General features: G+C 41.5%; 1 protein-coding gene across 4 annotated transcripts in view; it reads left to right on the forward strand.

Moving 5' to 3' along the window:
* LOC126297610 (uncharacterized) overlaps positions 1-27,134 on the forward strand; it is a 261,978-nt gene that overhangs the window by 40,088 nt on the left and 194,756 nt on the right. For 2 of the 4 annotated variants that reach the window (XM_049988614.1, XM_049988613.1), the window contains exons 4-8: positions 768-871; positions 2,468-2,553; positions 2,647-4,015; positions 4,221-4,286; positions 26,619-26,742. In XM_049988614.1, coding sequence (XP_049844571.1) covers positions 768-871; positions 2,468-2,553; positions 2,647-4,015; positions 4,221-4,286; positions 26,619-26,742 — 1,749 coding nt within the window. The remainder of the gene's footprint in view (positions 1-767; positions 872-2,467; positions 2,554-2,646; positions 4,016-4,220; positions 4,287-26,618; positions 26,743-27,134) is intronic. The other 2 variants (XM_049988615.1, XM_049988616.1) reach the window with 1 other exon arrangement.

Consider the following 27,134-nt stretch of genomic DNA (forward strand, 5'->3'; position numbering starts at 1 on the left):
GTGGTTAGACACTGGACTCGCATTCGGGAGTACGACTGTTCAATCCTGTGTCCGGCCATCCTGATTTAGGTTTTACGTGATTTCCCTAAATCACTCCAGGCAAATGCCGGGATGGTTCCTCTGAAGGGGCACGGCCGACTTCCTTCCCCATCCTTCCCTAATCCGATGAGACCGATGACCACGCTGTCTGGTCTCCTTCCCCAAACAACCAACCAACCAGTTGAGGGTCCTTATTTACTCACATGTGCTCTTCAACTTGGTTTTTTCCCCCCTGGAATAGTGCATGTGTTCATAGGACAAGGAAAAATAAAAACGCTGTTTGATGAACATTCTGGCAAACGAAGGACTACTTACCCAGGAGTATGCACAAGCTGTTTTAGCACAAAAACCACCCATGATTGTGAAGGAACATTGGTCAGTTATCGATGGATCGCAGTTTAGTATTTCGCCAGAGGGTCTTCTAGCCACTTGTTGAGCTGATGCCATGAGGAATTGCTGCACTTTGTTGAGTTAGATTGGAGTCAACATAAATTTGCTACCTGTACCACAGTTTGGATCCTACGAATATTTTACGTTACTGAACAGGCAGGCATTGTTTAGTTTAGTCTGAGTAAGCATTCTCACTTTTTTAACATTGCTATATCATAGTAAATGCATCAGCAATAGTCATGTATGATTTATATTTGTATGTATAATGCAGTATTCATTTTCATGAAGAAAAAAAGATAACAGGTCATGAAATTTTATGTCAGTAATTTTATTTTCAGACAAACTAAACCTGCGAAACCATTTAGAGTTGGTGAAAAGGTAATGGCAACATGGAGCGACAGACGCAAGTACCCAGCAGAAATCAAATCTATTGTATCAAAGGGTATTTCTGTATTTTATTTCTCTTCATTTATTTAGTAGTGTACTAGTTTAGTTACAAAATTTGTAAGTATGGAATTTTTGTTGAGCACTATCCTTGTAGTTGCGAAGACTGATTTACAATGGCTTCAGTAATTCTGTACACCTATTTAGAATGAGCATAGGTCAGATCACAATCTTGGCATTTTGACCTAGGTTTTCAAGGATTTCAGTAAATCTTTTCAGATGATATCAGAAATGTTGATATAATATGTTGTGACGACTTCTTTCGCAGTCCCTCCCCCCTCACTCGTATCCCTCCCCCTTGATTCGACCACTCCCTCTCACTCCGACCCTTCCCCCTCACCCCTACCCCTCACCCCTACCAATCCCACTCCCTCCCTCCCTCCCTCCCTCCCTCCCTCCCTCCCTCCCTCCCTCCCTCCCTCCCTCCCTCCCTCCCTCCCTCCCTCCCTCCCTCCCTCCCTCCCTCCCTCCCTCCCTCCCTCCCTCCCTCCCTCCCTCCCTCCCTCCCTCCCTCCCTCCCTCCCTCCCTCCCTCCCTCCCTCCCTCCCTCCCTCCCTCCCTCCCTCCCTCCCTCCCTCCCTCCCTCCCTCCCTCCCTCCCTCCCTCCCTCCCTCCCTCCCTCCCTCCCTCCCTCCCTCCCTCCCTCCCTCCCTCCCTCCCTCCCTCCCTCCCTCCCTCCCTCCCTCCCTCCCTCCCTCCCTCCCTCCCTCCCTCCCTCCCTCCCTCCCTCCCTCCCTCCCTCCCTCCCTCCCTCCCTCCCTCCCTCCCTCCCTCCCTCCCTCCCTCCCTCCCTCCCTCCCTCCCTCCCTCCCTCCCTCCCTCCCTCCCTCCCTCCCTCCCTCCCTCCCTCCCTCCCTCCCTCCCTCCCTCCCTCCCTCCCTCCCTCCCTCCCTCCCTCCCTCCCTCCCTCCCTCCCTCCCTCCCTCCCTCCCTCCCTCCCTCCCTCCCTCCCTCCCTCCCTCCCTCCCTCCCTCCCTCCCTCCCTCCCTCACTCACTCACTCACTCACTCACTCACTCACTCACTCACTCACTCACTCACTCACTCACTCACTCACTCACTCACTCACTCACTCACTCACTCACTCACTCACTCACTCACTCACTCACTCACTCACTCACTCACTCACTCACTCACTCACTCACTCACTCACTCACTCACTCACTCACTCACTCACTCACTCACTCACTCACTCTATTTTGAACATTTAGCCTTTGCCTGAGCTTGATACTGCATTATTAGTTTGATGACACTTTTTTCATTCAATACATCATTATATAAAGCAATATTGTGTTGTGCTGTCTTGTTAGTAAGTAGTACTGAAATATTGTGCGTGGCATTTAACCATTTGTAATATGAGTTATGCCAACTGTTTCATCACAGAAGTACTTATTTAAACTTTCATGTTTACATATAATTTGTAAAATGTATGACTTAGTTTTGCTCTCTCATTGCATACTATGAAATTATTTGCTGTTGGAAATGGTGTGAACTCCTTTGGTATAAGTTAGTAGTTGCATACTGATTAGTAAAAAGACATATAAAAGCTTATTTTTCTTGTAATTGAAAGGAGTGAACCTTTTTGCTATTTACAGGTGTATATAGTGTGCTGTTTTATGACGGCTTTGTAAAACAAATAAAGGGACATCGAATAACTAAACTTGCGGAAACCAACTCTCAGGTAAAACTGAAAACATTTCAGAAACACAACTGTAACCTTAGTTTCCTGTACAAGAAATTTCTAATTACAATTTTTCCCCCTCTCTGTTTATAGCAGTTACGTGTTAAACATCATGCACGTGGCAGTAATTCTAAAAGTAAATCAGTACCACAACGCTCAAATGCTTCCCGGACAAATCTCGAACCAAAATACTCAAAAGAGGAGCGTCGTCTTCGGATGAGAAAATTGAATATTGCTGAACTATTCCAAACAAATAGACGCCGAAGACCCAGAAAAGGAGATAATTCTGATGAGAGTGATAGTGAGAGTGATCCCCAGATTCAATCTACACAGAAAAGCAGTAAGCTCACTGTGTCTGATTCTGAAAACAGTGTTTTAGAGTATAACAGTAAGTCACCGTGGCAGCCAAGATCACTTGATAATGATTCAGATACGTGTGATCGTGTGGAAGCCGAACATAGAAGACAAAGGACATCCTCGAGCCCTTTTGGGGTCAGTGATATTGAAACAAGGTCTATGACGCGAAGGATGTCCTCTAGCTCCTTAGAGGAAAGTGACGTCGAAAACAGAGCCAGAACACGAAGAATGTCTTCTAGTCCTTTTCAAGGTGGTAACACCGAAACTAAAATTAGAAGACAGAGGATGTCCTCGAGCCCTCTCCGGGGCAGTGATATTGAAACGAGGTCTATGACCCGAAGGATGTCCTTAAGCTCCTTCGGGGGAAGTGACATTGAAAATAAAATTACGACACAGAGCCCATTTGTAAGTAGTGATGACTCAACGCAGAAGACATCCTCGTGCCACTTGGAGGGGAGTGATATTGAGGCTAGAACTGGAAGAGGAGGGACATCCACTAGCCAATTAGGAGGAAGTGACGACGAAACTAGAGTTCGGACGCGAAGGGCATCTTTGAGCCCTTGTGGGGGCAGTGACAGAGAAACAAGGTCAATGACACGGAGGACATCCTTGAGCCCCTATGGGGTCAGCGACAGGGAAACTCGGTCTACGACACGAAGAACCTCCTCGAGCCCCTGTGTGGGCAGTGATGTAGACCCTATAGGTGATACACAAAGGAAATCCTCAAGCCCTACTAGGAGTAGGAGACAGGCACGGACACAGACACAAAAATGGACAGCCTTGTCCCCTTTGGGTTACCGCGATGTGGAACCTAGAACTAGATCTAGGACACGAAGTCCCTTTGGTGATAGTGAGATCGTACGTAGAGCTAGGTCTGCAAGCCACTTGGAATCTGAGACCTCAGAGTCTGATATTGATCTAACGAAGAACTTCCGGAAGTGTGTGAGTGAAGGAGAGATCGACAGTGTGCAAAGTCAACCAGTACCTAAGCGTAAGCGCAGACGAAGAAAGCCGTGGGGGAAAATTCCGAGAAGGAAGGAAAGAGCTGAATCCTCTACAGACCTGAGTAGCTGCTCGGACCATTCTGCTTCTGAGTCAGAAATAGGTAAGTTCTTTAATTGGTTCTGGAGAGTATAACTGAGATTATGAAAGTTAAGAAATAGAATGTAGGTATGGATGTAATAAGACTATATTGGAAAACTAATAAAATTATATTTGAATATTGATAAATATGTTTCTTAGTTATTCAGTTCAGTTACCCGAGTTGAAATGAATGCAAGCAAGTCCTTAAATTTGTGTATTTTCTACAGGACCAACATTACGGGTGAAAGGTTGGGCTGGCACTACACAGTCTGTGGCCGAAAAGAATGTATCAGGTATGAATAATATCATAATGTAACATTTGTGTTTTAAATGTTGATCATTGTAGATATTTGGCCAAATTAATCTTCGGAGGTCTTGTGAGGGAATTCATTTTTAGTACTTTGAAGTTTAATTTTGTATTTTATTAAAAGAATGAAAAATGATGTTTGCTAGATTCTTTATCCTTTAGTGTACAATAATTATATTACTGCCAGTTTTAGCATCAATTCTTCCATCTGTGTGTGAATGATGGCGGGGCAGGACAGACTCTAAAACGAGCTCAGTTGTAAACACCACTGTAATTTTTAATGTTACATTCCACTCGGAGCACTCTGTAAGTTAACAAACATGTTGAATACTACAGAATTTATTAGGGATATGTAGGAAACAATGATAAAATTCTTTAAATAATTCGTAAACAATGGCATTTTGACATCGCCATTTATTTTTCTGTCTGTATCTTAAGTTATTCTTAAATGTGTTTAATTGGTCCATCATGTAGCTGTAATATAATTCTCAGTCTTTGATGGAATTATGCTCTGTTAGTATTGTGAAACTGTGTGGTGTTGATGTTTTTGATGAACTTCCCTTGAAGGAACCATGGTGAGCCTTTGATTCTTCTTAAGCTTAAAGTTGAAAGTCTGTGTCATTATTTTTGAATTGGCAGATTTTTAATATTGCTGTTTCTAAACTGTGTGTACAGAACAGCAAAATATTTTTCATGTACCAAATAAGGTGATGGGGTGCTTAAGATACTGGTGTTTCTTTCAGGAGGAGAGGGTTCAAATTATCATGTAGTAATCCAGAGTAGTTTCCAAGCTCCCTTAGATAAGTAAGGGCAAATACTGGTATAATTCCCTTGAAGATAGTATGATGGGTTGTTGTCCCAGCCTTCTTGAATCCAAGATTGTGCTCCTCCACTGTATAGACCTTATAGTCTGTGAAATGTGAACCTCTAGTCTTCTTTCCCCCCATTTGGCAAACAAAATTGTATTGATTTATTTCCAGCAAACATTTCATCATTAGGGCTACAGTGTGGGCAGTAATTTCATTATTCCTTTTACATTTGTACTGTGCAAGTGTGCGACATGTGTGGCATGCATATGCCACTAATCACTCTTTCATTTCTGACATGAAGTGCTCAGTTTGTGTCGCATCGACACTTAGTCGTTTGTGCACAAAATCAGATGGGATTTTAAAAAATAGTCCTAACATTTTTGAGAAACTGTTCAATGATGGCCAAAATTAAGGATGAAAAAATGTGGCACCCATGTTTCCCAATGATCTCCTGTACTTACACAGTTCTGTAATATACACAAATTATTCTGATATATTTGTGTTATCAGCTACTTCATATATGTTTAAGTGCTGATCTTTCAGTACCATTTTGTGAACTTCATCAATGTGTTCATCTGTGGTTGTAGTTTTGGGATAATCTGCATGAGAAGTATGGCATATTTGCTTTCAGGTACACGTCTCTTGCTAACTGTTAAAACTGAAGGCGCAGATGACCACTTCATTATATGATTTGGCTTTTATTTTTGTACCAACATAAACAAACAAAATTTCGTGGAGGTTAGCATCATCTCTGCATGAATAAAAGAATTCTTCCTAGTTCCAATAAAGCTGTGGCAACACACAATTATATTGTGCTTATTAAAACTGCAGAACATAGGACTATGCAAATGAAGCACGAAACATAATTGATATGCAAACTGTGCATTAGAAGTGATGCACTGCATTATTTTCTTGTTTTTATTTATCTTCCTCCTCCTCCAATAGGATAAAAGTGGGAATTATCTGACTATAGAGCAAGACTGTTGTATATCCCAAACTAATGTTGTATTTTCAGTGCCTGAAGTTTGGGCACACAGTGTGGGGTACAAATATGAAACTGCGTTCAGAAATGTGGTTTGACAGTGGAGAGACAGAGAGAGAGAGAGAGAGAGAGAGAGAGAGAGAGAGAGAGAGAGAGAGAGAGAGAGATGCATTTCCTCTACTGTCTATGTTAACTGCTTTGTAGTCACGCAATATGGATTAGGGATTTTGTTCCTGTCTTACGCGAAAAACGTTGAACAACTAAAAGTGACAAAGAGCATATGTTCTGAGTATAAGAAGATGTTAAAAGACTCCAACCCTGTTAATTTATAAAGTTTTGCTGTTTCAGTCAAGAGAAATATAGTAAAACAAAGAAAGGAAGTAAAGAAAAACGCTCTTTCATGAAAGTGCAGCTGCATAAGTACGGTCATCAGATGGCGAGTTGATAACTTTATAATCAGTTCAAATAGATATATTTTAAGAATCAATAGTTTCAAAAAATAAGTTACACATTATTGTAGAGTCCAAACATCTTTTATTGAATGCTACAGTACACTTCAAAGTGACACAGATACATGATACCATTTTTCAGCATGTCACGAAGTCTCTGTATAAAATGGTGAGAATTTTCCACCAGTCATTCAGTTTTTCAGTGATAGAAATGTGCTCCTTGGTCATGGAGCCATTCAAACATCTCTTCATTCAGAGGTAAGATAGTGGTATCCTGCTGGGTACCAGGACACTAAACCTATTAGAGATGCCTGCATTTGTGATATTGTGGCACAATGTGCTGTCATGTTGTTGAGTGTGACTACAAAGAATCCCTGCAGGAAAGAATGGGTTTGGTTAAGTGTTAACGAACTACTGTTATTGTGACCTAGCTGTGGTGTTGGGAAGCGAATATGTGTGCTGTGCAGCACCACATGGATTTCACAGTCCCATCAAACGGCACAGGCTGAGAACTCACATAAATATGACATTTTAGTATCATATAATTAGTTATGTTAGACATTGTGCCATTTTTGGGCTGAATGTAGATTGAAAACCTTTCTAAGGAGCATCATATTCAGCATATTGTGTTAAAGCTGAGTGCCACTGTCTCCTCTAAAAGCAAAATCTCTACAGTTGGTTGCTATGTCCACAGTGCTGGGCCATGAATGATGATATCGCATTCATTTTAATGATAAAATGAAAGGTTTGATACATATATTGGTGGTTTTGAACGTTCAGTATTTGTAGATAGCTTTTCATTTCCATTCTCAATATCAGCTATTGCAGTGTTTAATTAAATTTGCAGAATGTAGTTTGTTGTCCTGACATCTAAACTTTTGGATCTCTCCCCACTATATTTTAGAAAGTAGTCTTTACCCTCATGGCTGTGCCACTACCTCATCTCGTGGCATATGCCTAATAGTATCTTCACACCACACCCACTTGTATGCTGATGGTCATTGCTGCAGCTAAACTCAGCTCTGTTGGCTGTCTGCTAATATTTGGGGGGCTGTTTGCTTCATTTATTAGCACACTTTTATGTCTTACGATATCACATTTTTGGCAACCCTTTGCCTTCACAAAGGGTGTTCGTGATGATGCAGTTCTTTAATTGTATGGACTATTTGTAAAGTAAGTACAGCATTCACTTAGGGAACACTAGAAAAAGGGAGTTTGCCCTTGAATGACACTTTCATAACATCCATAGCTTGTGGTCTAGTGGCTAGGGTTCAATTCCCAGCTGGGTTGGGGATTTTCTCTGCTCTGGGACTAGATGTCTGTGTGGTCCTCACCACCACCACCACCACCATCACCATCATTCATGACAGTAGCTAGACTGGATTGTGTAAAAATTGAACTATGTAAAAATTGGGACTTTGTATAGGCGCTGATGACCGTGCAGTTGAGTGCCCCACAAACCAAACATCCTCATCAACACTTTCATAATAATTGCACAGAAAAGTTGCACTATTCTACAAATTTTATATTCCGTAAGCTTCCAAAAGAACTGAAAAATGTGAGTGAACTACACCATAGTTTCAGAGCTATGCTGAAAGACTCTTTCATGGCTCACTCTTTTTACTCTGTGTAGGAATGCCTCATAATATTTTCTAGTATGTTCAGCTGGGCTGGCTCATCCAGTTATTTAGTAAGAGGTCAGCATATGCACTATTCTTCTAATTTCAGCAAATTTACCCTTATTATATATTGATAGGACATTTTAAAAATATTTATTTATTTATTCATTCATTCACCCATCTAGGATCATCTTATGATGATATAGTATTTGTCATCATAATACAATGATAATAGGCTAAATAGCTCAAAAATTATACATACACACAGAATATGCAAGTATGCTCTAAAAGGGTTGGTTGGTTGAGTTGGGAAGGGGACCAAACAGCAAGGTCAACAATCCCATCAGATTAGGGAATGGTGGGGAAGGAAATCGGAAGTGCCCTTTTAAAGGAACCACCCCAGCATTTGCCTGAAGCAATTTAGGGATGGCCGGGCATGGATTTGAACCGCTGTTCTCCCAAATGCAAGTCCATTGTGCTAACCATTGCGCCACCCTGATCAGTTGCCATAAAAGGTGGATCAGTGGTCAGCCATGGCCATTTTTAAGGAACTATTCTGACATCTGCCTGAATTACTTACATAAACCATGTAAAGCCTAAGTGAGGATGGCTGGACAGAGTAAGCTCCATCTCTAGATAATGAGGTCAGCTTCTGAACAACTGCACTGCCTCATGTGATTGGTCCCTATTGTATAATATTCTTTAAATATAAACACAGTTTTCCTCTTTATTGCTACACACACACACACACACACACACACACACACACACACACACACACACACACACACACACACACCAAGGATCCCCACTGATGGCTTCAGGAGCACGAACTTGCTGCTATCCCCCTTATACTAACTCCAGTCCACTGGACTGACTGACTCTCGATCTCCTCCCCTCAGGCCACTTGAAAAACTGAGTCAGCATCACCCACATGATGAGTGAAATGTTGAACTTAGGAGAATGTCAAGACATTATTATCATGTATTTGCTTTCCTTGAAAAAGCTTTATGGTATTGTGAGGTGACAAGGTGATGTAGTTATCACCTTTCATTATTAACCACTACTCTGAATGCTCCAAGTAATCTTTGATTGTACAGTATGAAATACTAGTTTCAGTTTTTTGTTTTTCCTTGGTAAGTGTACACCGAAACTGGCTCTTGTTCCATGATTATGTGTAAAACTATTAGTGGAATACTTAGTATTGTTTTCCCTCATATACACAACAGATTGGTAGATGAACCCACTTTCTGCAGTAAAACTACTACTTCTGGCTATTATTCTTACAGCCCTTTTCTACAGTTTAAAAATTGTACACCTGTTTTGTTCCTTTGATCTCCAGAAAAGAATCCCATAGCCAAGAAATAAGTGTACATTAGAATAGTATGACACCACAAAACATTGGTTATTACAAACAAGTTATAGAACATACACGTGACTTCTTTTTCGGCATCTTTGTGTGTACAGTCTATGCTAATTGACAAACAGTATTCATTCGTAAAAGCCTCACACTTGTATGCCATCTATAAATTTATCACCTATGCTTAATATGCCAGCATTGTGTTCCCACTTTATTCTGAAGTGCATACTGTTTGTTTGCTTCATATTTACTGTTTATTCATTACATACTGTCTAGTTGTAAATATTGAGGGCTTCATTTGCTTTCTCTAATAGGAATTTTGGTGTTATATCAGTTACTATGATGTTACAGTCATCAGCAAAGAGAACTTTCTCTCCATGTCTTATACTGTCTGGAAAGTCATTGATACATTTTAAGAACAGAGTTGGATCCAATATATTACCCCCGAGGAACACCTCTATTTATGTGTGTTTTGTCTGACAGTTGTTTTACTAAAAATATATCAGCAGTAGATGTTTGAGTTATCTGTTCCTTCTGGAGCCTGTAAGACTGAAATCACTTGTTTGCCATTCCTCTTACCTTGTGTTTCTGACTTGTTTAGTATTATTTTACGGTCAACAGTATCATCAAAAGTCTTGGATAAATCAAAGAATATTCCTGTGACACAGTCATCCTTGTCAAGCACTTCAAGTACAACTATTACGATCTCTGTAATGACCAATATTGTACTTCTCCCACTTCGAAAATGAAGCTGTACTTCGTTAAAAAAGTTTAATTTATTCCTGTAATTAATTAGTCTTTATTTCATGATAATTTAACTATCTTTCAGAATGCAGACAGTAGTGAAACTGGCTTGTAGTTTTCAGTACTCCCCACTCTACCTAATTTTAGTAAGGGCATAACTTGTATCTGTATTTACTAGAATCTAAGCAGCATGTTTTTTCTGGTTTTTGTAATCCAAAAATGCGCCTGCGACTTAGAATTGAGTCCAAAGTAAGCGGAAGTTCTGAAAAATGTTGGTAGGTGCCGCCACATATAACTTCTGCTGTCTAATATATGTAGCGCTACACAGGCATGCTTTGCTGCACAAAGATAAATACTGGCGCCAAAACCTCTGCGCCAGTAAATAAATTAAAAAAAAAAGGAAAGGTGGAAGACGAGCTTTTTTTCTCCGCCCCGAGTTTTGACCACTGCATTCTCATACATTATCCAATGAAGTAAATAAAATTCCATTTTGTTCATCTTCGAATGTAGCAACATTTCAATGTACTATGGAAATCCGATTGGCAAGACTGTTTGGGATGTTTGTCAATACGGCCAACTCTTAGGTTCTGAATTTTTTCCTAGCTGTGAGAAGAGATGGTTGCTGACAGGAGCTTTTATGAATTGTGAATCACATGCAGTATTCTCTTCACCATAAGAATAATATGAATATAAACGTTTTGCCATGTATTTAAATCCTGTCTGCCTAATAAACTACGAAACTAGAGTGATACAACAGCAAACAAGGAAGAATAAACATACCATGTCATGTTTATATTCATATTATTCTTATGCCTAATAGTGATAGTCAGAAATGAAGCACGGAAATTGACTAGATTTTTAAATCTAAGATGACTAATTTCTGTGCAGAATGTAATGTACTAAAGAGGCGTCTGCAAAAATTTTCAAACGGAGAAAAGTTTTCGCTAAACTCTCGTTCAGAACATCTATCATACGCAGTCTATTGTTTGGTTCTTGTTGATCATTATCAAAGAAAGCAGCAGTGTAAGTAACAACAAATAGCTATCAATAAAACGCTTTTAATTTAACAAATAGCAGTCTCTTGCCATTGTTTTGCTAATGAGATGATTCCTCTCTCTTTTTTAATTGTAAGTGGTGGTAGTGCACACAAAAGCAAGCCATGCCGCCAGCGGTGACAGGCTGTAAACACTCATTATCAGAATGCGACAACATTGCATGACACAGTACAGTAATGCATTTTTAGCTTAGAGTGATGTAAAGACCTGTAACAAAGAGAACGGCACTTATCAGATCAAAGGAAAATAAGCAATCAATTCAAACCAGATGAAGCACGTGAAAAAGGAAGGGCACCTATATAAATACAGACTGACGCATAACAATGGCTACCTGGTAAAGTTTAACTGCTAAGCCTATGACTTGAACCAAACTACTGTAGCTGTATCGTCATTCATTCAACCTAAATTGTGTCTCATTTTACAATGGACCAACATTTTTTCGATTTGGAGGTGCGGCCTAAAACTTTTCTCTCCCCCTGAAGTTCGAGTCTCAAATTTCAGGTGCGGCTTAGATTCGGGAAAATTTTTTTTCCTTGATTTAGAGTCTCATTTTTCAGGTGCGGTAGATTCGAGTGCGGCTTAGATTCGAGTAAATACGGTATCTCAACTAAAGGAGACATTTATTATTTTTGTTAATGGGGCTTGTATGGTACCTGTTCATGCCTTCAGAACAGGATCTTGAACCTCATCTATACCTACTGACTTATTTCTGTACTATCTTTTTGAGTGCAAGCTCTGTTGTTGAGGACCACCATGATTGTGCTTACTGTATAAATAATTGTTAGTGCTACATTTGTTTCTGGAAGATTTTGTTGCAAGTTCTCAATTTCAGAAAAATAGTCATTCATAAAATGTGACAATTTCTGAGGATTTTCTAGTGTTCTATGCCCATCTTTGATTTGTACGTTGTTATACTTCTCAGCCTTTTCCAGCTTCTTTCTTATGATATCATACACTGCTTTACTTTTTTCTCTGTTTTAAATATTTTTTCAGCAAGCAAAATCCTCCTCTATGTCTTTCTGTATCTGTGATAGTGATTTGCGAACTGTGGAATTGTGTAGTGCAAACTTTTCCAAGGAACTGAAAAATTTTAAATATCTGGGAGGACCTTCTAATACCTACAGCTATCCATCAATTTTTGTTAGCTGCTGCTGTTGGAGTGGCTACTTCTGGAAATACGTTCTCAATAATAAATTTAAACAGTGTGTAGAATTGAGTGAAGTTAGCATCCACATTGTTTTCCATATACACTTCATCCCAGGTTTGATTTGTCAGTGCCCAAGAAAACTAATATATTTTACATTCTGAGAAAATCCTTTCAGAGACCTGCAGTTTTGCAGGTTTTACAAAGCCTGTTACCCTCAACACCTGTGGTTTATATTCATGTTCCACATAATATTACGCTCATTTTGAGGGCTGATACTTTTTCCAGAACTTCACCTAATTTGTTGAGGAAAGTGTGCACATTACTATTATGGTTAGTGGTACACATGCAGAATAATTAACTTCTTACAGATGTCTAGCTTTGTTAGTTCAGCAGCTGCCAATTCACATCTAATTGTGATCATCTCAAGCTTTAAAATGTGTTCCATCTTTTTATTTCATTATCTCTACACCAGTGATCTGTTTTGTTCAAAGACTATAGTTCATCTTTGAGCTGGTGTGCTATAGATTTTTAATGGACTGCACAATTTCATGATGAATAGATAATTCTGAGCAAATTTCTGTGGGGTTTGTGCATTTTCATGTGGTCCATTCTGTCTTCTATGCATGCAATGAAGTTGTCTCTTAACTACTTGGGATACCTGTAAATGAGAGGACCATGTTGTTGTGATTTATCCTAAAAAGAAGACTAGTCCACCTACCCATGACAAAAGATAATTTGAGTTTGTGTGTCCCCAAGGAAGGAAGGAAGGAAGGTAGGATTGTCTCCACTGCCACCAGTGCAATGTGTCCCAGTCAACAGTTACCATTGTCCTTTCCAACATCACATTGACAAACCGTACAACACTGCCAAGACGAGGCTGATCAAGCCGATGAAACAGCTTAGTCACACACACATTGGTACCACTGGTTAGGAACGCTGTCTCGTGCAGTTTGCCACCTGTGTTGTATAGCTTGTCTGTATCCAAGCTGTTTCCTTCCCCATACACCATCACTAGCAGATCATCTTCAGTGAAAGCCTTTCACAAACACATTAGTCTCAGTCACAGTTCAGCCCAGCAATCGGCTTGACAATGCTGGTGTCTCGATACTCTTCCCCTAATTTCTCCTGTAATTGAGGTCGCTACACCTCTGGCATGACTGCTTTTTAGCAGCAGCACTCCCTTCTGCCTAACATTTGTGCTTCTGCTATCCTTCATACTCATTGGATGAGTCTGCTACATATTTCTTTTTCCTACCCCATCGAGGTTCCTCTCCCCTCAACTCTAGGAGCTGGAAACTGTTGCTGGAAGACACTACAAAACTGTCACTGTATCCTCCTCCTCCTACACCTCCACCTCCACCTACACCCCCTCCACCTCCACCTCCACCTATCCTTCCTACCATCTGCCAGTTCCCACTCCCTGCCCCCCCCCCCTTTCCCCTTCCACAATACTGCCTTCCTTCATCCTCACTAGCTCTCTCCTAGCTTGATTCACTTATTCTTTGAAGAATGTTTGTATTTGGTAATGGATTAGTTTGTAAATGTGAGCATGAGAGAGAACAATTAAGATTCTATATAGGTCTCTGCACTGTGGATGTTAAATTGTAGAACTTCCAATCAGTTATCACGAACTGATATAGTAAATGTCGTCACTGAGTTCCCAGTTGTATTGTGGTTGGTGGTGCTATATTCCATGAGGCAAAATCAAGGCCACTTCCTGTAGCATCACCCAGAGAGTGGGCTTTGTACTTGATTTGTGATATTGGTAATTTATATTATTCTTCTCAGTAATTACGCCTCCAAACTTTTCTGTGTATGAACTTGGCCTACAGCAAATTTCTGATTTCTTCTGTCCACTGCATTTCCCACTTTTCCACTTCCGTCCCCCTCATTACTGCCATTGCCTTTGCTACTCCTACATTATTTTATATTCGCTGTGACAGATAACCTTGCAGTTTAGTCCCTTTAATCTCCGAACCTCCTTATAACTAAGTGAGAAACCTGGTGTTGCCCGGATATTTATTTATTCGAAACTTCTATTAGACCATATCGTCCTGCCCCCCTCAGTTGATTTCTTCCGCCCCCTGTCCATCTCACCATCCCCCTCCTCCTGTCCGTCTCTTCCTCTCCCATGCTCCTCCTGTCCGTCTCTTCCTCCCCCCTCCTCCTCCTGTCCGTCTCTTCCTCCCCCTCCTCCTCCTGTCCGTCTCTTCCTCCCCCCCTCCTCCTCCTGTCCGTCTCTTCCTCCCCCCACCTCCTCCTGTCCGTCTCTTCCTCCCCCCACCTCCTCCTGTCCGTCTCTTCCTCCCCCCACCTCCTCCTGTCCGTCTCTTCCTCCCCCCACCTCCCCCTGTCCGTCTCTTCCTCCCCCCACCTCCTCCTCCTCCTCCTCCTCCTCCTCCTCCTCCTCCTCCTCTTGTCTGTCTCTTCCTCCCCCCTCCTCTTGTCTGTCTCTTCCTCCCCCCTCCTCTTGTCTGTCTCTTCCTCTCCCCTCCTCTTGTGTGTCTCTTCCTCCCCCCTCCTCTTGTCTGTCTCTTCCTCCCCCCTCCTCTTGTCTGTCTCTTCCTCCCCCCTCCTCTTGTCTGTCTCTTCCTCCCCCCTCCTCTTGTCTGTCTCTTCCTCCCCCCTCCTCTTGTCTGTCTCTTCCTCCCCCCTCCTCTTGTCTGTCTCTTCCTGCCACCTCCTCTTGTCTGTCTCTTCCTGCCACCTCCTCTTGTCTGTCTCTTCCTGCCACCTCCTCCTGTCCGTCGCTTCCTACCACCTCCTCCTTTTAATCCACCTACTCCTGAACCTCTGCCTATCTGTCCTCCGTCTGTTCCTCTCCTACTCCCCCCCTCTCTGTTCACCTCCTCCTGCCCCTCTCTCTATCCACCTCCTACCCCCATCTCTGTCCATCACCCCTATCTCGATGGGAGATTGTTTATTTTTACCCCACATTAATTCCTTCCAGAAAGTAAGTAACGTGTTTACCAAGTTTCTCAGAAATCGTTCCTGGGGTTTAGGAGGAGATTTTTAACATATGCTTACGTGACATAACCGGATGATCAAAAAGTCTGTATAAATTTGAAAACTGAATAGATCACGGAATAGTGTAGATATAGAAGTACAAATTGACACACATGCTTGGAATGACATGGGGTTTTATTAGAACAAAAAAAAAAAAAAAATACAAAAGTTCAAAAAATGTCTGACAGATGGAGCTTCATCTGATCAGAATAGCAATAATTAGCATAACAAAGTAAGACAAAGGAAAGATGATGATCTTTACAGAAAATGCTCAATATGTCCACCATCATTTCTCAACAATAGCTGTAGTCGAGGAATAATGTGAACAGAAGTGTAAACCATGTCCGGAGCTATGGTGAGGCATTGGCGTTGGATGTTGTCTTTCAGCATCCCTAGAGATGTCGATCGATCAGGATACAATTGTGACTCCAGGTAACCCCAAAGCCAATAATCGCACGGATTGAGGTCTGGAGACCTTGGAGGCCAAGCCTGACGAAAGTGGCGACTGAGCACACGATCACCACCAAACGACGCGTGCCAGAGATCTTTCTCACGTCTAGCAATACTTTTTTCTAATGAAACCCCATGTCATTCCAAGCATGTGTGTCAATTTTTACCCCTCTATCTAAATTATTCCATGGTTTATTAAGTTTTCAAATTTATACTGACTTTTTGATCACCCGGTATTTCACACACTTAAGTCAACCATGTACAGGAAATAAATATCAACTGGTCGTTTTCGAACATTTTTATTTCACCCCTTCTCATACACACCCGTACCCCAAGTGGTATTGGGTAATCTTACCCCCACATTATTTATATACAAATCTGGTTGAAACTGCTCCTGGTGTTCCTGAGTTATGCTTCAATGTCACCTCTTTTCACTCCCACTCCTGTGGGATGTAGGTGGTTGTTAACCCTATAGACCTTCTTTCCAGATTATAAGTAACCAATAATACCTCGATTCTTTAATTCCTTGCTGTTCTTTGATAAGCCTAAATCATGATAACAATTTTGGATCGAACATGAATATCTCAAGTCAGACTCATAGAAACAAATGTGGGCCAAATGCAAAGAAACAGAAGTCACATTTGTAGGAATGAAAGTTGGCCCAAATGTAAACATCATGAATCTTAACTCGTAACACAAACATTATCAGTTAACAGTCATTGTTTAGTTCTTGCAATACCCCACGAGAATTAATGACAATCCATTAAATCTACATTAAAAAGCGCGCGTACTACTGGTTTTGTACTTTGGTTTTTGAAGAAAAAAGAGAGGGATGTTTACATAGACTTTGTGATGAAGAATCAAGTGATAGCGACATGACTGTATGAAGTAGAAAGTGTGTGAAATATTTAATTGTAGATGGTGATAGTTGAAATTAAAATTCAGTACTTAAATCATGTTTATTATAGATTTGGCAGGGAGCGAAAAACATACAAATCATTAGAAATATTCCAAGACTTGTGCCATAAAAGCATCTGTTACAAATCATTTAAGTGTACACCCATGATTGTTAGAGCTGTTTTCTGTTATATTTGCTGACAAACTGTGCGAATTACTTGTTACAGAAACAAATCCCTCCAGACATCAGTTAATAGATAATGAAGGAAAAAAACACACACAGAAAACGAAAAAGGGGAAGTGGACTACACTTGATATCCTTTTATTTTTGACAAAAAAGAAGGCCTATTATGTGTTGTGCATTTTGATAGTTAAAGTTGGAAAACCAAATGTACAAGAGTGTGTGTCTAAAAGACTAGTAGTAGAAATTTAAAATTAATGTCTTTTAAAAGATTTAAACAAATTTTGAGATTTCTACATTTTTTTAAATAATGAAACTGCTGACATTACTGGCCGTATTTGAAGGATATGACATATCAGCAATTTTTGAAATGAAAAATATTTTAAGAAATTTATACACCAGGTGAAAATGTAAGTAGAGACAGATCTGTAATGAAATATAAAGAACATTTAGCATATAAATAATTGAATCCATCAAAAATAGCAAAATTTGGATTAAAAAATTCCCTAACTATGAGACGCAAATACTGATTTTTGGTATGGTTTCAAAATACATACTGAACAGTACAAAACTGATCAGAATAATAATGCCTCAGACAATGATATCATGGACTTGTCAGAATCCATACTGAATAAGGGTTACACTTACTTTGTTCATAGCTAGTTCCCCTCCCTCAGAATCTGTTTAAAGTTACATCAGGAAAATGCAAGTGTTATCAGGAGACTATGCAGCAATAAGCAAAATACGCCAAAAAATAGAAATAAATTTTAAAGTAAGGGAAGTGTGACATGTAAATGATATCAACAAAATTTGAAAGTGTAGTGATTGTTGCACACATATGAATACATAAGGCCATTGGTGGAATTGATCGTCAAGATCAGATGTTGGCCTGTTTCCTAGTCATGAGGAAAATCCTCAAAAGATACCGAAAACTTTGTTTATATGTCAGATAGGTTTCTGTTCAATATGTACAGTACCTGTAAAATAATACACAGTCAAAGAAAGTAAACATATGTTGATTCTGAATAAATATGGCAGAGGTAATTTTTAAAAACAACCTGTTACCGGCCTATGAGAAGTGTGGGAAACCTTCACTACTCTTTCACTCCAAGTGAAATATTGCACTCATTTCCCAAAGCATGTCTATATGATGCCTCAAAACAAGGATGTGCAAAGGGTAAAACACAGTCTGAAGTGAAACAGTGTGGGAACATGCAGAGTGTAAAGTGGCTTTACATATACCACAATGTTTTTGAAACTACCATACCGTTCAGGACTACTAATTTTTATAGTTGTAGGTATCGTCCTATTAGAAATTTGTTCAAGAGAAGCGTTTCTTCTTGTAATTAATATCTGCTTTTAGGTGTACCATTATTACATTTCTTCTGTAAAAGTCACACCTTAAGACAATCTAGAAAATTACAATTTCTGTTAAAGTATTTTGTATGCATAAAAACGTATATTTATGTTTTGAAAAGTTGTTTGCACAAGAATTAAATTACTGTTGACATAAACAATAGCCGTAGCATGGGAAACAAATGAACATGTTGCTACATAAAAGATATTCTCATGATGGCGCATACTAAGATTGTCTTGTGCATCATACTGGCCCATTTAGGACATGTCATTTCCAACTGCTGAAGTAAGTGGTATGGCAAGGGGTTAAAGAATGGAACTCCTCTGTATAAAACAGATTCAAACTTCTGGTAACTTTACAAATCAGTTAATGTGTTATAAGTAATTGTTGTTTAGCATGTAAGTGGGGTAAAGCTTAGAGAATGTTTGAACTTACATTTAAAGTTTGTTTAGAAGTTGTTAAGTGCTCTCATTATCAAACACTGGGTTAGTATATTCTGGGTAATTTATGATTTCTTTTAAACAAGAGCTAGTTTATCACACATCTCAATGTTTATGAAAGCATACTTACTGAACTGTGTGTCATACACTGATTTAATTATACAGCTACATTCAGTGGAGTATGTGTATACTGTCTGCAAAACATATTGAGAATAGTATTAATAGTGACATAATAAATTAAAATGTCATCCTCATGTGGCAGTTTTTCATGCATCTCAGTGTTTATGATGACAGAACTAAAGAAGCAATGTATTAAAATGTCAGGCCTGATGTGGCCGTTTTACTTTATGAACAGTGAAATATAGTAAGTGAAAAAATTTTCTTTGCATCATTTTGTAGGGAATGTCAGTGAGAAAAGTTTCATAAAGGTTTGACATTATATATTAAGTTTGATGCAAATCGCGAAGTGTTCTCTTTCTCAAATACTCCCCCTCCTTGCCCATCTCCCCCCTCCCCTTCCCCCTCCCCCTTTCTACCCGTTTCCCACCCCCTCTCTGCCCGTCTCCCATGCCCCCTCTCTGCCCGTCTCCCATGCCCCCTCTCTGCACGTCTCCCCCCTGACAGCAAAACTGAAAATAATGATTAGTCTTTCAGTATTAATTAAGTGGAACTTCTGTTGATGCTGTGTTATACTGTAGTGTGATGGAACAGTGAAGTCAGGTCAGTGCTACACAGCTGCCATACTAAATTACTATTGGCGGTCTTTGGTCTTCCATGTTTTACTTTCATGTTGAGTAATTATCTGCTCCTGGGGCACACCACATTATCATAGACACCTTTAGTGTCGTATGGGAGGATTTGTGAGTGTCAGTGACTCTGATGGCAATGCCAGCAGTAGCGTAGCCACCCTAACCAGACAGGCGTCAGCCAATGGGCATGATGAAGGGTGTCCCACAATTGGGGGGAGGGAGGGCTGGGTTTTTATTGGGGAACTCCACCAGCAGTGGTTGGGTATAGGTATGACGAGCCCAGGTTTCCCGAGCTGGGGTCTGATGAACAGTGCCAGACCTCTTGTGCTGTAAACTCAGGACGTACTTCAGCTATCATTGTTAGGTACAGCAGTAGAATGTTGGATGTTTCAGAGAGGGGGGCCCTGGCTGCACTGCTTGGACTGCAAGTAACGTAAATATCAATATGTATCAAAAGAACTCACCATCAAGGTGTGCTGTGTGATGAGGTAGTTAATGGCTGTGGAACTAAAACTGTTTGTAGCGTGCACCTCTTCAGCACCTGTGCACCCCCACCCCCTCTCAAAGTTGTGTAAGACTTGCTCAGCCACATGGGGATTTGTCTAACTTGATGCTTGTTTCCCTGGCAGTTCTTGGGATCCCTGTGGAGTGACCTAAATTCACATCTACTGCTGATAGGATCAGTGTACCATTAGGCAGTACGTACACCCACCTAACTAAGAGAACTTGTTTGGTCAGTTTGCCTGTTTAGTACTCTCAAAATTATAGTAACTGGCCATAGTCTGCCACAACACGTACATTGTAATCAAGGGAGCGGAGGGACCCTTCGGATGGTCTCCCCTTTCTATATGCACAAGAGATTGCAGATTATTTCTGGGTTCTTAAAAATATGTTGTGTAACTTGATAATGGAACACCTCTAATTGAAACTGCCACATCAAACCATGTATATAAGCCCCTGGGATATGTGGCCTTAGGTGACTGCACTGTTGGGGTGAGTTGCATAACACCCTTCACTTCTGTAAAGGTATGGTTTCCTGCACCAATATAAAGGAGATGGACCTCTGAGGAATTGTGTGAAGAATGAAAAAAATGGGTTTCATAAGTGCAGAACTATATGTGGATAGTCATTGGAACATTGGAAAAAACTGCAACATTTATTCTAATGTTCAACACTCTAGAATTACCTGAACATATTCTTGCATGTTATAGCCATCTTGAGGTTTGACTATTAGTTCTCAACCCAGCCCAATGCTTCAAATGCCAATGATTTGGTCATACTGCTATGACATGTAACGGAAGGGCTGTGTGTGAAAGTTGTGGAGGCTCAGCTCACAGGTTTCCTCCAAAATGTATTGGCATGGCACCTTACGGACAGTAGTTGCCACAAGTGAAGTCCCTTCCACTAGAGTGCACGCGAGAATTCGGCCGTGCCCTCTGCCGACGGAACAACAACAACTCGGGCAGCACGGGCCGCTCCCAGTCAGTTGGACATCGGGCATGCCTAGCGGACAGTTCCCAGTCTGCACTATGTGAAGTGCGACAGACATCGTGAATCATGTTACTACACAACTGGCGATGAGTAGGGTCGTTCTTTCGTGTGTTGCGTCATTGTTCCGGTTTTGCAGCTTATCTATGGCATGGAGGATTTAGGGCGGGTTTTGGTTGAGCAGCAGAAGGAACTCATGGAAACCTTAACTCAAGCGCTACCGGCGTTGCTCTCCATGCGGTCGCCATTGGCAACATTTCCAGGCATTTCATGTTGCCGATGCGGAGGTATGTCGTGCTCTTTTCTTGTCTTGAATATCTCCCTCACTGTATCAAGTTTTGCGGCAGCTAGAGCCATTGCAGGAACCCTTGTCCTTGTCATTTGATGCATTGTGCTCCTTGCCGTCTTCATATTATTGCCGCCGCACGCATGTTGTGGCGGCTAGGGTCGAGTTCTATCAATGCAAGAAACAGCCCCATCAGTCTTACCGGGTGTGGGCCGCTACTCTGCATGGTCTTAGTCGCACATGTCATTTTGTCATGGAGCAGTTGCGAGAGTTGTATGCCCACGTTATGGTGCGCGACGTCATTGTTTGGTCGGCCCCTATAGGGAGGTCCGGCAACGGGCCCTGCAGTTGGAAGACCCTTCCCTTGAGGAAGTCCTGTCCATTGCTCAATCGTATGAAGTCTCTCATGCCGCAGGTCAACAGTTGGAAGCACAGTGTGACGTCGCGGCAGTTCAGGGCGGTGCAGCCGCGTCCACTGCGTCCAGGGTGGACGACGTGTGAGCAGTACAATCCGGCTGTTACGGCCACTCCCGCACGGAGCGTAAACAGAGTTCAGGCCGCTGTTACCGTCCTATGCGTCGTGCTATATACACATGATCGATCAGAGTGCCCCCAGCATTGGGCCATTTGTCGCAAATGTAATAAGAAAGGACAAATTGCTAAAGTTTATCGCTCAGCCTCAAACGAATCGAAGGAAGCAGGTACAGAGGACATGGACGTTCAGGAAGTTTCATCGGGCAAGGCTCCTGACGCATCAGCACACAAACTCTTTATCGAGATGTTGGTTCGGTCGCGCCGACTACAACTGCAAGTAGATACGTGCGCGGCAGTTCCCTTGTTGAATGCACAAACTTACTCCGACCTTGGGTCACCCCCGTTGGCGCCAGTTTACCGGCGTCTCCGTGGTTATGATAAACAGTTCATTCCCATCCTGGATCAACTCACTACCGACGTTACTTACAAATCAGTCACTCGGCCTCTTACTTTTATTGTTGTCAGTGATCATAAGCTATTGATGATGGACTTGGTTCCTCACCCACATACTGCTGCATATCATCAGATGCCCACTAAGCCATCCTCTCTCTCTACCCCTGCCCCTGCAAGCAACTCCTCCTGTAAGTAAGGAAAAAAGTCGCTTGAAATTGAATAAAGTGACAGCTACACCTTTGAATCAGTGAGCAGTCTTCCTTTCTGATTGTGATTTTACTGTTGAGGATATTGGTATCCACGTGGAGGAACCGGTGAGCCAGGCACTGTCTAATATCCCCTACATCTTCAGTAGATCACTGCCATCAATGGATAACGACAAGGACAACCGTCGTTAATCAGTGGCTCCCACTGGAACATCTTTGTTGTAGTGGAACTTAAAATGGATTCCAATCACATTTGGTATCATTATAGCTCCTGGCCAGGAGAGCATTGTGCATCTGCTTACAATAATCTCATTTGAAAGTCACTGACGTACCTGCATTAAGGGGTTATCACCCCTACAGGAAGCATAATGTTAATGGAGACAGGGCTAGGGGTGGAGCAGTTGTTGTCATCAGTGACAGATGCACTTCTCTCCTGTTCTGTCCCAGCAGTGGAAGTTGTCACATCACTTAAAATCAGGTTGTGTTCTTTATATCTTCCACCTGCTGATCTGTTGGAAGCAGATGCATTTACAGAACTCTTCCCAGCATTCGCCCACCTTTTCCTCCTCGTGTGGGACTTCAGTGTACATAATATTCTGTGGGGCTTGGCTACCACTTTCTCTGGTCAAATTTTCAAGTGCCTCACCCATTCAGATAATATCTGCCTTTTTGAACTGTGGTCGGATGACGCACTTTTCCGCAGCTACATTGTCATTTTCAGCCACTGATGTTGTTTTTGCCTCCGAGTTATTGCAGACTTAGTTCAGTGGGAAGGGGGACAGATTTGCATTCCAGTAACTACTTTCTGGTGTGGATTCGTGTGCTCACTTGGACTGCAGTTGACAGGAGATCACGAAAATGGATGGTTCAAAGGCCAAATTGATCATGATACAGTCTATACAGGCCATGTTCGAACAACAGAATTGTGCCCAGGAGCTGGTGGACTATATCACCTGTGAGATTCTAGGAGCTGCCACAGATTCTGTTCCCGAGTCTAGCAAGAACCTCAGGCAACGACCTGTCCCATGGTGGAATGATGGATGTCTCTTGACAATCGGAGGCAGGTGCGCAGCTTTGCGGAAACTCAAATATCATCCAACTATGGAAAATCTATGGGCCTGCAAATCTGTTATCGAACAAGTGAGGCGAGTGATAAAGGAACACAGGAGGAACTTCAGGAAGTTTGGGACCCAAAAAGGCAGATTTCAGGCAGGGCCAGTACACCTCACCTTACGCCCTTGCCGAGAAGCGGGTTCTTGGTGGACACTACTAAAAACATGGCCCAGTTTGTAGCTGAACACAATTTTACTGTCACTGAGTTAGTCAGACAGACTCCTGCATTCCTGGTGTTTCATAGGACTGTGGAAATAGGAGACTCTGCTTATTCTCGTAAATGAGGTGATCTGCAATCTTCCGTTCTCCATGTGGAAATTGAAATCAGCTCTGTCCATGGCCAGGGACATCGCTCCAGGACTTGTTATGCCATCCTCTATCATCTATTCTTTAAAATCAAAAATCAGAGGGAAACTCTTGTCTTGTTTCAGTCAGGTCTGGTTTCATGATCAGTACCCTACAACTTGGAAGGAGGAAATACTAATTGCAGTATGGAAATCAGGCAAGGCTTGTACAGATCCTAACAGTTCTGCAGTGTAGCCCTTATCAGTTGCATGTGTAAGACTCTCTAGCATATAGTCAACCACGGCCTCATCTGGCTCAAATTCCAAGGTCACCTGTGGTGTTCAGAGTGCAGTTTCAGGTGCTGTCATTCTGCCCATGACAGTTCTGCTGAAGATGGTGATACAGGATTCCTTTTCTGACGCCAAAACCATGTGGTTGGTGATTTTTACTTCAAAGGAGCATACACAACCATTTGGAGATAAAACATCCTTCATCAACTACATGAATGGAGACTACGTGATCATCTGCCACTTCTTATCTAATTCTTCCTTGAGGATTGATGCTTACACTGTCGCATTGGTGCAGCTTTTTTGATTAGTGCATTCAGGACAGTGGGGTCCTCAAGGCAGTGTACTTAGTGTTACATTGTTTGCAATCGCTATCAGTGGCATCTCGTCCACAGTCAGGAGCCCAGTTAAGTGTGCTTTGTTGGTGAATGACTTCACAGTCTTCTGCTCATCCTCTGATCATATAACGACAATGAGGCAACTAGAGCTGACTGACCATGAGGGGGCTGGAAGCTTGCACTAATAAAACTGCTTTTAGGATTTCACCAGAGATGTGTCAATTTTAACCATGTTCTTTAAAGTTTTAACCAAGCAGAGCTCATAGTGGGGACATTTTGCATTTTAAGGACACTGCGCACTTTTTGGGCCTACTATTTAACACGAAATTAACCTGGCTCCTGCACCTGAGAGACCAGTGAACAAAGGACTTCAAATCATTGACCATTTTGAAATGCCTCAGGGGCAAGGCAAGGGGACGTGATAGGTCCCACATTCTGCAGTTTTAGAGGCCATTTTTCAGATCATGGTTAGATTATGGATGTGCGGTTTATGCATCGGCCCACATTTCCTACCTGAAGATGTTAAACACTGTCCACCTGACAGCATTCTAATATCAATTTTATCCTTTTGGGCCAGCCCAGTTCAGAGTGTGTGCGGAGGCTGGTGAACCACCACTCTGGATTCAGCTATGACTCCTTCTGGCCCAACAGGCACTGAAAATCTCTGACATTGGCATTTAGTGTGGCAGTCAAACTCAACTTTGGGTAGCCCTTCAGGAATCGGCCCCATGTGACCAAGCCATTTGATATACTTACTACTGACTGTCTCAGAGATCTGGGTGTGTTAGACCTACAAATACACTGTCAGGGATGGAACAGATTGCTACCGTGGTATCCTCAGAGGCCCAGAGTGATTGTAAGCTTGACGCAGTACAAGAAAACTTGTACTCCATATTACATTTTTACAACTCTGTTTTCTCCAGTTTACAGTACAACCACAGTGTTATTTTATTTGTTTGGATGGATCCCAGAAAGAGAACACCACTGGTTGTTCAGCTGTTTCCCCTAATAGGGTTTTCAAAGTGTGCCTTCTGGAGCAATTTACAAATTAGGGTGCAAAGTTATATGGAATTATCTTGGCACTGGATTAGATTCGCAAGCATCACAGTACGAGGTTCCTCATCCATTCTAACCCACTCAGTGTACTACAAATGATCCACCAAATTTATCCACCATACTAGTTGATTCAGCTCATCTATGAATCCTTACAGTGGCTCCAATACTGTGACAGGAGGTGATCTTTTTCTGGGTACCTGGACACGTCGGAATTCAGGATACCTGACAAAGCAGCCTAAAAAGCATGTTGGGATGGTCTTGTACGTTGATGTGCCCTTCCCTTGTACACTTTCATCTCACTATCTGAGAGATGAATCATGCATCAGTAGGAAATGGAATGATTGAAGGTTACAGAAGACAAACTGTGGTCACTCAAATCAACTACACAGGCATGATAGACTTATGCCAACCTTACCGATAGCAGGAAGTGCTGTACATCAGAATGCCCATAGGAAATAGCCCTTTAACACACAGTTTCCTCCTACAGCAAGAGGATCCACCACTCTGTGAAGTTTGTATGTGTATTTAGGCTATGTGTGCCTTATGTACTGACATTAGCACAGCCCTCAATTTGGCTAAAGACCTGCTTACCATCCTTGCCAACACTGATACCAGTGTTACAGAGATTCTGAAATTTTATGAACTGTTGGACCTCATCCATAAAGTGCTGGAGAGGTGAAGTGGACTTAAATGCATTATAAACTACTCCCCCAGGCAAATGACTTATTGACTTTTCCTCAAGGTGCAGATTAGCATGATTTTGGATGTGGGCTATTCAAAATGTCCCGCTATCATCCTCCTTGCACCGAATATCTCACCAATATAATTTGAAATTTCTCTGCCAAATGGGCTAGTAAACTTACAATTTAGTTTACAATGCATTTATAAGATACACTTAAACTAATTTTTCCCTTTTCAGTGGAGATGTTATGAAATTCCATATGAGCATTTGTTAACAAAATTGAAAATATTTCCGGACTCAATAGAGAAACAGCCCTTGATTGCCACTTGGTGTATGCCACATTTTATTATATATTGTGAAAACTGCTGTTTGCTATCACAATGACGGAGCTAATTGTGTTTGTAGATGAAAATACCAGTGACCTGGCAACAGTCTGTATCAGAAGTGAGAAACTGCCTCCAGGATGGTCAAAATATGCTGTTCAGAGGAAACCTGGCTATAATGACAAATGGAATGTGTACTATGTAAGGTATGTATGTTCTCTTCACACTTTTTTTAATTTTTTTTATTAGATATAATTGTCCTGCACTAGAGACAGATGTGTTTGTAAACATTTTTTTTTTTACATTTCAGTGCACTTTGTAGTGATTAAATTTAACGTTTAAACACTGTGCATACCTGAAAATTTATTATTATTTGCGTTCATTAAAATAGTGTTTTTCCATTATTCTTCTGGACCTCACATTTTTGAAGTTTATTCAGCTATAACTGCTTGTTTGGTGATATTTTTTCTCTCATCTTCACTGCTCGGGCACCTTGTGGATGTTTCTGTGCCTAGCATGTAGATGTTTCTGTGCCTAGCATGTAGAAAATAATGTAAAATTCAGATAAGGATACCTTTACACTGGAGATCAGTCTTGC

This window comes from Schistocerca gregaria, chromosome X (genome assembly GCF_023897955.1).
Source record: "Schistocerca gregaria isolate iqSchGreg1 chromosome X, iqSchGreg1.2, whole genome shotgun sequence".
NCBI lineage: Eukaryota > Metazoa > Arthropoda > Insecta > Orthoptera > Acrididae > Schistocerca > Schistocerca gregaria.